Consider the following 12,458-nt stretch of genomic DNA (forward strand, 5'->3'; position numbering starts at 1 on the left):
TGTTTTAGATTCAAGGCACCCTAAACCGAACAGTTTTACCCACAAAACTCAATTGCTTGAAGTGCCCCATTCTGTTTTCCTATTGTCCCCAATGCTGAGAATGTTGTGGTTCTCCCAGTTTAATTTCTAATACTTGCCTCTTTTAGAACAAGATGTTCATCTACCGTGGAAAGGAATATGAAAGGAGGGAAGACTTCATTGTGAAACTGCTCACCCAGTTTCCAAATGCTGAGAAAATGAGCAGCACCGCCCCACCAACAGAAGATGTCAAAGCTTCTCTTAAGCAATGTATCTTTTGGGAAGGAAGAGAGTTTAGGAGCTAAATATTTATTTATTTATTTTATTTAGTTTGTCAAACATGTACAAGATAACCCGTATAAGTACAAACATGGAAATGAACAAAGGAAATGAGCACAATTAAATGGGGATGGTAGGACAGTGATGGAAATCACGCTGGTGTGCTTATGCACGCCTCCTTTACAGATCTCTTAGGAGTGGGTGAGGTCCACGGTAGACAGTTTAAGGTTGAAGCTGTGGGGGTTAGAGGATGTAACAACGGAGTCTTGTAGAGCATTCCAGGTGTTGACCACTCTGTTGCTGAAGTCGTCTTTTCTGCAATCGAGTTTGGAGTGGTTTACCTTGAGTTTGTATCTATTGTTTGCCCGAGTATTATTGAGGTTGACAAGTAGTGTTGTAACAGACAATTTTGTGTGCTATGCTTAGGTCAGACCATAGGCAGTGTAGTTCCAGGTTGTCCAAGACCAAAATTTCGAGCCTGGTGGCATAAAGGATTCTATTGTGAGCAGAGGAGTAGATGACTCTTCTCGTGAAATACCTCTGGACGTGCTCAATTGTATTAATGTCGGATAAACAGTGTGGATTCCAGACAGACGAGCTGTATTCGAGGATTGGTCTGGCAAAGGTTTTGAATGCCCTATAGATAACAAAGTTGATATGGAGAGTAGAAAACTGGCAAAGTTGATAATGGGGGGGTTGAACCAGTCTTGGCTCACTTCTGGTATCAGAAATGGACTATACAGTGTATAGTCTATTTGCCATTGAGATTCAGATGGTTTGCCTGAAGTCCAGCATAAACTAGGCATTAAAGACAGAAGTTGGATGCCTGGATCCAAAGCAAGACTTGGAAACCAGCTGTAAACCAATTTGGATTTCATTTAGATTCCCTGCTAAGTTCTGAGAATTTGAAAAATGTCCAATTTCCATTATTCTGTTGCTAGAAACAGATTAATGTCATAGATTGCATTGTTGGGTTTTTATATAACCAACTTGTGGCTTATTATTATTATTATTTTCAAATGTCTGACTTCCCCACTCCTTTTTCCATTTCCCCAAGGTTGACTTACTTGAATTGTCATTTAGGTTGTTTATTCTGCAAGTTGGTTGATATTTTATTCTTACAGTTATTTTATTATTTTAGTATTACAACTACCCCAAATGACATCTGGAAGTGTTCATATTGGATAAAGTTACTCAACACCAATGTCAATATGTCAGGCTGTATTCACACAAAAAGCTTAACCTAGTTACCCAGGTTCTGCAATGGCTAACTATAGCAATAGCAGTAGACTTATATACCGCTTCATAGGCCTTTCAGGCCTCTCTAAGCGGTTTACAGAGAGTCAGCATATTGCCCCCAACAATCTGGGTCCTCATTTTACCCACCTCGGAAGGATGGAAGGCTGAGTCAACCCTGAGCCGGTGAGATTTGAACCGCTGACCTGCTGATCTAGCAGTAGCCTGCAGTGCTGCATTTAACCACTGTGCCACCTTGGCTCTAACTATCCATTAGCCTGGATTCACACAATACCATAAGACACATTCTGAAATAACCATAGTTGAAATTTATCAAGCTTAGCATGTCTGAATACCACCACTAGGATTATAACTTACTTGGTTTAGTGCATGGGGTAAAACAGTTGTTGTGATTGTAGCCCCTCCTAAGTATTCATTTTTTTTCTTAATGAGGAACAGATCATAGGATCTTCCTGTCCACCTTCTGGTCACCTTCTTGTTCCTTTTTTCCCTTAATTTGTATATACAGACATACAGTGTTTCCTAGTTAAGCCTGTCATGAACCTTCCTCCAAGCTACAAAGACAAGCCTGTTCCAGAGCAGATTCTAAAGTAAGGATACACCTCCAACTTATCTGTCTGCATCTAGAAGCAAATTACTTAGCTAAGGGCTGCTTTACTCTGTTTTCATAAAGACCAAAATGCAGGAAGACTGACTTCGACATTCTTGATGGCTGAAAGTGTGAATTAATCTGTCCCCATCATAGAAGTCAAGTCTAGTTGTTTCATAGGGAATGTATCTGGAACTACGATTTTGAAGTGTTTAGATCAGGGGTCACCAACCCTTTGGACCTCAGAGACCACTAAATTTGTAATTTTAAATCCTGCTGACCACTAATATGATCTGCCTAATGACCGGGCGTGGCTAGGTGGTCATGTGACTGGGTTGGCGTGGCCAACTTGATGCCACTCACATCAAGGGGTGCCTCACTGGTCTCTACTCACACCTCTCCTTCCAGCCACTCTTCACCTGTCCGTTTGGGCTCCTTAGGGCCCCAACAGGAAGCAGTTGTTGGAGCTCAGCAGCCGTCACGAGAAAGAGTTGGCAAAACAGCTGGCTCAGTCCTAATTGGATCTGACCAAGAAGAAGGTTCAGCAGAAGCACCTCATTGGGGACTACAAGCAGAGGTTTTCCGAGCAGAGGGAAGACCTATGGGAGTGCAAGGCCAAGGGCTGGTGCCAGGAGGCTCAGCGGGCTGAGATGGTCAGCCAATTCCAGGACATGATACAGTCCCACTGGAATGTAGCACTTCCCTCCAGCCTTCGCCCAAAGCCCCTTACCAGGAGGCTGAAGCAGACCCCAAGCTGGAATTTCTCCCCCCCCTCCGACCCACACAAAAAGACCCCAAAGGGGGAGACTCTCTGTAGCAACACAAGCATTCATTGCATGTATCCGGCCCAGAAGCCACAGTTTGAGGACCCCTGATTTAGTGCAATATAAAAAATGCAAGTAATTTTTCTGCAGACCACCAAAATTTTCTCGTGGACCACCAGTTGGTGACCGCTGATTTGGATGGAGCATCATATCAGATCATTTAAGTAACCTGATTCTTATATGCCACTAGGCCATTGAATAAAATGCAGTTATTTAGCCAAAATTGAATAAACCCACAGTCATGTAGGAAATTGAATGATCTATGTAGCGTGCATTCAGGTATTCTCCTGCTTTCAATATCCACTCACCTGGATTGTTATAGCACTGATATCAGACTTAGATTTTGGGTGTTGGCTGAAATTTTAAGTTGTTTTCATCTGCTGCTTTAGCTTTTATAGATCCAATGAAGTGCAACAGTTCCAATACTCCCGGCCTTTCAGAAAAGGAGAAAAAGATCCCGAGAATGAATTTGCAGTGAGTCATTTCTTCTCTGCCTTCCCTGTCATTTTTTTCCTTTCATGGTGTGACACACCATGTTTTTCATATGTTGGCTTTTTTAAACTTGATTCTTTGGTTCCTCAATTTCAGAGGATTAAATTCTTGCATTTTGGTACAAAACAATAGGACATAATTATCAACAGTTATACAAACCCTAAAATCTTTACTCCTACAAAACCCTTTGTCCAGAGATGGAACACAAGTCTGGATTATTTTTGTTGGTAGGGTTGCATCCTTTGGGACCTTAACAAATTAAATGGTATGATAGTAAAGTGAATGGGGAATAGATAATAAGATAGTTTCATCCCCCAAAATATAATGATCTCTCTAACTTCAATTTCAGAAGAATGGTGGGAAGAAGCCTATTTTAAGTCATATGGGAAATGTGATCTCCTTATTCTTCGACTACAACAAATTGTTCAGCTTCACTTTTATTTAATATTTGCCTGTGCTAATTAGCAGTGGGTCTTGAGCAACTCTTATTTCAAATGAAAAACATCAGAGAACTTTAAAATATTTTAGAACATCTTTTTTCCAATGGATCTGATCTCAATATAGGCTAGGTCTTTACATGAAGGCCACCCAACTCCTTACTCTTCCTGATTTCATTTTATTTTTAGGTTCTTTGAATCAAGTAATGAATGTGCAACTAGGTGCAGATATAAGCAGTAAGATATTTTTGAAAAAAGGGGAAAAAAAGATAAAATACTAGACAACATCCTTAGAGAGACTAAGCAGTTGTTTCACTTTTCTGGAGAATACTGGGTGGATGACTGCACCCAACTTGGTAGTCAATATTGATGAAAGCATCATCTCCTGATTGTCAACAAATTTGACAATCCCTGGCCTCCAATAATGCTGCCATGTCAGATTATGAGTCAAGCTAACAAAATGGCATTCCTGCATACTGTACAGGTTGTCCTTGACTTACAACAGTTCATTTAGTGATCATTCAAAGTTACAACATTACTGAAAAAAGGGACTAATGACCATTTCTCACACTTATTGCAGCATCCCCATGGTCATGTGATCAAAATTCAGACTGTTGGCAACTGACTCATATTTGTGACCTTTGCAATGTCTTGGGATGATGTGATCCCCTTTTGCGACCTTCTGACAAGCAAAGTCAACGGGGAAGCCAGATTCACTTAACAACGGTGCTACTAACTTAACAACTGCAGGGGTTCGTTTAACACCTGTGGCAAGAAAGGTCATAAAAAGGTCATTTAACAAATGTCTCACTTAGCAACACAAGTTTTGGGCTCGGTTGTGGTCTTAAAGTCGAGGATTACCTGTAACTCAAACAAACCATGCTATGACTTCGTAGCTCCCACTACATCATGAGCCACATATTCAGTTTTAGCCTAGACTAGCATGTCATATGAATCCAGACATAAATTCTTGCATTAGATTGATTTGTGGGAAAATGAGCTTCTGATTCTTGGCCCATCATTCTGCTGAGGAAGGGCTAAGAGAGAACATTCCTTGCATAGGTATAATATAAAATGTACATACTTTTTTTATATCTTGTTCTTTTTTGTGCTTTTTCTCTTCTTAGACTATGTGGATAGAACGTACCACCTATACAACCGCCTACTCTTTCCCTGGAATCCTCAAATGGTTTGAAGTCAAGCAAGTCACTATGGTGAGAAGCTTTCATTGCCATCTCTAATTCACTGCCATCCCCAACTTGGTAGCCTTTAGATGTCTTAAATTTTCAGCTAATTTTTGTGAGTTTGTGAGCTAAGAATCGGTTATAGCCCACCAGCAGTCAGTGGAGCTGGCAGCAGATTCGGACAGTGAGGAGGTTGGGGAGGAACATGAGCCAGTCCTGGAGCCTGGGGAAGGTTCTGGTGAGGGCTCTGTGTCAGAGGCAGAGAGGGGACCAGGGCTGTCTGACAGTTATCAGCTGCCTTCTGAGTCAGACATCAGTGAGGCAGAAGAATAGCTGGAGCCTGTTCCCTGTGTGTGCATGTGCAGAGTTGCCAGACGAAGGGAACAGCTAAGGAACAAGGGTTGACTTGGGAGTAAGGCCACAGATGGATGGTAAATGGCCCTCCCAGGGGAAATAAAAGAGGAGCAAAAGGGGAGTGGAGTTTACAGGAGACAATTAGTTTGCGTAATTGGTTCGTGACTCTCCGAGACTCCTTGCCAAGTTTTACAGATATCAGCCTGTCAGCTCTCCAAGCTAGATAAGGTCTGTGATTGTAAATGCTCCTTTGAAAGGCTTTTGGATGTGAATGAGCAGAATGAAATGAAAGCAGAATTAATAAAAGGGGGTTTTGACAGACTAGGGAAAGCTTGATTTCTTGTGTCATTTTTTTTCTTCCACACCTTCTCCTTTGAAAAGTTCAAGGAACCTTTATCGATTTCTTACCCACCTTCCCAAATGTAATCTCTCTATGTGCCCATGAAGAAGTGCTTATGAATAAAGAAGCATTCAAGGGCAGTTGGATACACAAGCAGTTGGATAGCACCACAGTTTTTCTGTTGTCCCCTTTCTGAACGAACTGTTGGGATGATCGGTAATTAAAGGAAACAAATTCCATGCAAAGTTTGCTAAACTGGGCTTTCTTTCCTCTCCCCACTCCCCACTCCCTTCTACACTTAATATTTAATGTCAGTTTGGCAATTATATGGACATGTCCAAATAATTTAGTAAAGTGAGTTTTTTTTTAAACTCAGAAATGGGAAACTGATACCTTCCAATCCCACAGAGCAATCCACAGCCGATTTACTGCATTTATTACAGTTTATTTTAGTCCTTCGTCTTAATGTACATTTATTTTGGCCCTTCCTCTAAATGTCTGCATAGTATCACAATCCTTCAAGGAATCTAATTTGGCCTAAGGTTACTCCAATGACCTTAGAGAGGGTTAACATTATTGCCCAGAGGATCATTGGTTTCCCTCTCCCCTCTTTGGAAGAGCTTTATAGATCCCACTGCCTTAAGAAAGTTCAAAACATCCTTAAAAATCCCTCTCATCTTGGGCACCCTTTTTTTGAACTATTACCATCTGGCAGATGGTACAGGGCAATAAAAACAAGGACAGATAGGCTGAAAAATAGCTATCCCAGAGCAGTAACTATATTTTTTTATTAAAAATTTAAAAAGCTTTTACAAATATTTACCTCCCCTTCCCCAACCTCCCAGAGCAAATACAGGGTATAAATCTTTAACAATCATATTCTAAAGTAAACTAACAGACTTTAACATCATCCTCCACTTGTACTTTAATTCCCCTTTTGTTGAGCTAACTCTAAACAAATTATATCATCCCTTGCTTCTTCAATCATAAGCTATCTGGAGTTTCTTAATCCCATATTTATTTTGAATATAATCAATTCATCTTCTCCATTCCAGGTTATATTTCTCGTCTGAGTGATCCTTGAGATATGCTGATATTTTAGCCATCTCTGCTAAGTTTGTTACTTAGTGGGGAAAGTTGATTTTCTGTTGAAATTTTCATTGCTAAGCATCCATTATTTCATGTAGTCTTGACCATAACTCATTTTCGTGGTGCTTTCCAGGAGGAAATCAGCCCCTTGGAGAATGCCATTGAAACCATGGAGCGGACAAATGAGAAGATCAGTAACTGCGTGCAACAACATGCTTGGGACCGAACCCTTCCTGTCCATCCTCTCTCCATGCTCTTGAATGGCATTGTGGATCCAGCAGTAATGGGTGGTTATACCAACTACGAGAAGGTTGGTTGTTTCCTTGCTCTCTGTTGTAGGTCACACAAGAATCTCGGGAATGGGACAGTTGTGTCAGTTTCTTAAAACAGGGAGGCAGAGTCATAGAATCTAGTTACATGAACAGTACTATAGATATCAGAGAATTGGGGGGGGGGGGAACGCTTGCAGCAGCTGGCATTAAATTTAAGGGTGGAAGTCAAAGGATTTGGTTTCCATTCATTAAAGCATTCCTTTTCTGTACTAATAGGTACATTTTGGTGAGCTATGGATCTCATTCATTTTATAATAATAACTTAATAAACTTAATTAGAGAGTACTTGACATTCTGGAATTCTAATTTAAAATGAAAAGGAACAAGGGAAGGGATAGACAGTAGGCAAAGATAAACTCTAAAGAAAAGGACAGGTATAGGAGGTTTTGTCTAACCTGCCCTCCTCCGTTTTTTCTCTTTGCTGAAATTTCACCAAATGTTGTCCATTCAGATATTACATAGATCAGTGATGGTTAATCTTTTCAGCACCGAGTGCCAAAACTGGAGCATACACGCACCAAAGTGCCAGGACCTGGAAGAGAGCAGCACCAGCCATCTGCTGTCTTCTGGGCTCCACCCCAGCAGCTAGCTGCTCTTCCAGGTTCCGTCGCGCGCATGCATGCCAGACAGCTGGTCCATCATGCATGCGCACTGGCCAGTTGCTCTCTTTTGGGATCTGGTGCATGCATATGCATCAGCCAGCTGGTCCGGCACAAGAGCAGCTGGCGATAGCGCAAGTGCCCACAGAGAGGGCTCTGTGTGCCACCTCTGGCATGCATGCCATAGGTCGCCATCATGGATATATATAGTGTCTCAAAGGTGCTTTTTGAAAAGGCAACTGGACTTTATTTGTTTTTTCCTTGAAGATGCTTCACTTCGCTTCCAAGGAACTTCTTCATTTCTCAACTTCTTGGATGAGAAGTGAAACATCTTCAAGGAAAAACGAAGGAAATCCAGTTGCCTTTTGAAAGAGCACCTTTGGGACAACCTTGACCTTGGATGACTGACAATCTCCATAGATACGTATAGATAGTGATAATCTATTGTGGATTCTCTACCCACAATAGGAATGGCTTTTTTAAAATGTACTTTAAAAAAGTACATTTAGCAATTATTTGAAGTTATAGGGGCATTGAAAAAGGCGACTTACAACTGGTCGTCACACTTATGACCATCATGCCATCCCCATGATTACAGGATCAAAATTATGACCGTTGCTCTGTCTCGGGGTCATGTGATCACCATTTGCAACTTTCCCAGTTGGAAGCCAGATTTTTCTTAATGACTACGTGATGCCCTTAATAACTGCAGTGATTAAAAAAACCACATGATTTAACAAGCATGATAGCACAGATCATACAATCAGACACAATTCATTTAACAACTGCCATTGTTCCATTGTTTAGCAATGGGAATTCTGAGGCCAACTGTGATTGTAGGATGACTATCTGTACATATGTTTTATATCACCATCCTATCCAATCCAATTCAAACTTCAATTCAATTCAAACCTTTATTATCAAGAGTACGTGTGAACGATCAGATTGGCTGAGTCTCCCTTTGTGCACTCCCCCCACACACAATACAACACAAAAAATCCCTAGCCCAGTGAATCCTACTAACAAACACCCAGTCCTATTGCATTATGTTAACTTATTGCATGTTGTGCCGGCCCCACAAGTCAATCGTACTATGTTGTTGTAAGGTTATTTTTCATTCATGAGTCTCACAACCTAGGGATAAAAACTGTTCTTCAGCCTGTTTGTGCGGCTGCCTGTGCTTCTATATTTCCTTCCAGATGGTAAGAGAATAAAGAAGGGCTGACCAGGGTGTGAGTCGTCCCTGAGGATTTTCCTCACTCTCCTAAGGCAGTGAGCCCTAGCAATGTCATCTAGTGGTATCAAGGGACAGCCCACAGTGTTTTGTGCTGTGCTCACCACCTTCTGTAGTGTTTTTCTATCCATGGCTGTCAAGCCAGCATACCACCCCGTAATGCAATGAGTGAGGACGCTTTCTATTGTGGACCAGTAAAAGGTCATCAGTTGTTGTTCCAATTTAGTTTTTCACAAGACCCTTGGAGTCTCTGTTGGGGCCTCTCTGGCCACCTGGGTCATGTTGATTTTCCAGGTGAGATCTTCGCTGAGATAGACTCCTGGGAATTTAAAGGAGGAAACTCTCCGTTGCTATCCAGGATCAAAGTCTTTTTCCTCCTTAGGATTTCAGTTATGGATAGTATGGCAATGCCAAATGTGCTTCCAGAAAACAGAATTTTTAATTGATTTTTGGGTTAGCGGCATAAAGATCATTGCAAACCCCTGTGCATATCTGGAAATTAGGATGGGTGGGACATCTTAACATCTTGTGTCTCTCTACTACCACTCAAGTGAGCAAAGCTTACTTCTAGCTAGGACGTATTAAAATCACTGATGCACAGTGGGTACCTTTAGTGTGTAAAGCTTTGTGATACAGGCAGCCAGCAAATGCTGCAATTGTGGCATGGACAAAGGATCCAATTTTATGCCAAGGAAATATTTTGAGCTCCCGCTTCTCTAGTTTCGGTGCTAAAGTTAGATTCTGCAAAAATGGAAATGCTGTCAAGGCTTCTTCCAAATGGGGTTACCACATCTGAAAGCTATCAGCCTTTTATTTTTATTTTTATTTTTGCTCACTTTTTCCTCTCCCTGACTCAGCTGGGTAGGGAGTTGGGCTTTTGTGGGCACTTAATAATAATAATCTAAATCTTTCTTTCACATTAAAAACCAGAAATCAATGTCCTGCACAAATCATTTGGCTTTGTGGTTTTCTGACAAGGCTCAGCACTTCGGATTCCAGCTGATGGAATTTTGTGGGTTTTATCCTGTTGCCACAATACCTTCTCCCCTGCTAGTCAGGGTTTTACTTATTTATTTTTAAAGAAGAAAATGGCTTCACGGTTTAGTTTTCTGCTCCAAAAGGAGTTAAAACTTGTTTATATATTATCCCATACTGTTGTATACTTCTGAGTAGGACTGGAGAAAGATGTTCTTAAATTATCCCCAGTATGCCCATTGATGGGGAAAGAATAACAGAGTTGGAAGGGACCTTGGAGGTGTTCTAGTCCAACCCCCTGCTCAAGCTAGAAACCCTGCTTGAATTTCTAGGATTAATGTCAAGCATCGGCGAAATCAGGAGAGTCAAGCAGTTCAGATGAGTGCAAATGTATTGCAAGCTTAAACTCTATAAGAATCTGAACTACTAATGGTCAAGGGAAATTAGCAGGAGTTAAGAAAGGAATTCAAAGTGGGCTGGACTTAGATCTCTTGTGAACACTCAGGGACTCTTGACTGATAACGTGTTTAACCCTTCCCTTGGGCTCAGCCTGGTCATCTCCTACAATTATAAGATTCTAGGAAAGTTAGTATCATAATTCTGCAACATTTGTAAAGCTGCACATTCCCCATCCTTGCCTCTGAGAATCAGTTCTGCTCCTATTTTTGCCACTCTAGCTCAAGTATTATTTTTTTCTTTAATAACATTATGGAAATTGGCTTTGGTGAGCCTAGTAGTTGTTTTGGCTACTCATAAGTTGATATAAAAAGGGGTTTCTGCCATGTTAGATCTGACCAAGGACACTATTAATTGTTATTTATTTGCCAACTTTGTGTTTTTCTCACATCCATTCACCCTGCTCCTTTTCTCAGCCTCTCTGTGATCGTAAGTTAGATTAGGAAGGCAACTTCCAAGCTGAATTGTGTGACTCAACCTGATTCGTCTTAGTCAAAGGATACTGTGCTGCCTTTCTTTCTTTCTTTCTTTCTTTCTTTCTTTCTTTCTTTATTTCTTTTCTTTCCTTCAATCGTGTCAAATTCTGCACAATTCCTTGCAGATTTCAGTTGAGATGCTAAACTCAAATCACAAGCACTGAGGCCAGAGGTGCTATTCAGCCGGTTCGGACCAGTTCAGATGAACTAGTAGTGGAAATTTTGAGTAGTTCGGAGAACCAGCAAGTACTGCCTCTAGTTGGCCCCACCCTCCCACTCCAGTTGTGCCCTATCCTATATTCCCTTGTTTTTTAGCTCAGCTGATTCACAAGGCAGAGTGGATTGCTATACCTCAGCTGAGCTAAAAAACAGTTCAGCTGACCAGCGCTGACTCCAAGGATGATCTTTGTGTGCTTTGACACGCAAAGCATGTGAAGTGCGTGCATGAAATGCGCTCTCATAGAACCGGTAGGAAAAGATTTAGAATCCCACCACTGACTGAAGCCCAGTTTGGGACTCCTTTTGGGAGCTCCTTTCATGTTCCCTTCAGGAGCTGGATTGAAGGATGAGCGCTTATCCCCAGCCCACACAGCTTGCGGGTCTCAAACATGGCCTCTCTAACCCACCTGCCCAGCATTCCACTCCTCAAGCCACCGTGCTTCTTTTCAGTAGAGATGAATCTGGAGGACTATGAATAGTTGCTGTATGATTCCAGCCTGGATCTACAGTATTTCCAAGGAGCAGGTTGTTGTTCTTGTTGTTTTAAAGATAACATGACATTTATTATGATGGTGTTCAAAAATTCCAGAAACAGAAATGTATGCAATGAAGGAAAATAGTAAGTAAGCATCCTGAATACAAAAATAAGAAATGTGTTGTTTCCATGGAAAGGGTGGGATGTTTGCACATAATATTTTCTTTGATTTTTTTTCAGCTATATTATGCTGTGGCTGACTCTTTGTTTCCGTTTAAAACTCATCCTTCTACAAGGAAGTCAGGCAGGCTGCAACTAGTACTCCTTAACCTTACTCCTCTTGTTTCAGGAGAGAACGGTTGAGTGCAGATTATTGGGGTATGGATTAGTAATGTCAGAACTCGCAAATAGTAGTATATTATCCTGTATTTCCTGAAAGAACTTAGGGGACCAAGTATAAGGCAATTTAAAAAATGTTACTGTGATGTTTAAATACAAGGATTGAAGCTTTTCAAGGCCTAAGAACCATTACTCACTCATTCCTTAGGAAGCTAGCTATCCTCTCCTGCTTATCCTCAGAAATCAGAGTTGAAAGAATGCAGTGAGGTTTTGCATAGCATTAAAATAAAAGTACATAAGATTCTATCTTGTGCCTTTAGCTTTCTTGTTTTTTTAAAAAAAAAACTGGTTTATTCATAGTAGGAAGTTTTTGTAGAATCATTATGAAGTTGGAGAGGACAACAGGAATAATCTAATCCAATGTACTGCTGGAAAACCAGATAAATTAACCTTGAAAGACAACTGTCCAGCTGCTTCTTAAAAGCTTCCA

At 41.0% G+C, this 12,458-nt stretch overlaps 1 protein-coding gene across 1 annotated transcript in view; it reads left to right on the forward strand.

Moving 5' to 3' along the window:
* Positions 1-12,458, forward strand: part of DOCK5 (dedicator of cytokinesis 5) — a 143,888-nt gene that overhangs the window by 119,576 nt on the left and 11,854 nt on the right. The window contains exons 41-45 of the mRNA XM_032229966.1: positions 147-288; positions 2,063-2,144; positions 3,357-3,441; positions 5,024-5,110; positions 6,997-7,173. Of these exons, the coding sequence (XP_032085857.1) occupies positions 147-288; positions 2,063-2,144; positions 3,357-3,441; positions 5,024-5,110; positions 6,997-7,173 (573 nt within the window). The remainder of the gene's footprint in view (positions 1-146; positions 289-2,062; positions 2,145-3,356; positions 3,442-5,023; positions 5,111-6,996; positions 7,174-12,458) is intronic.

The sequence above is a fragment of the Thamnophis elegans genome, chromosome 13 (assembly GCF_009769535.1).
Source record: "Thamnophis elegans isolate rThaEle1 chromosome 13, rThaEle1.pri, whole genome shotgun sequence".
Taxonomy (NCBI): domain Eukaryota; kingdom Metazoa; phylum Chordata; class Lepidosauria; order Squamata; family Colubridae; genus Thamnophis; species Thamnophis elegans.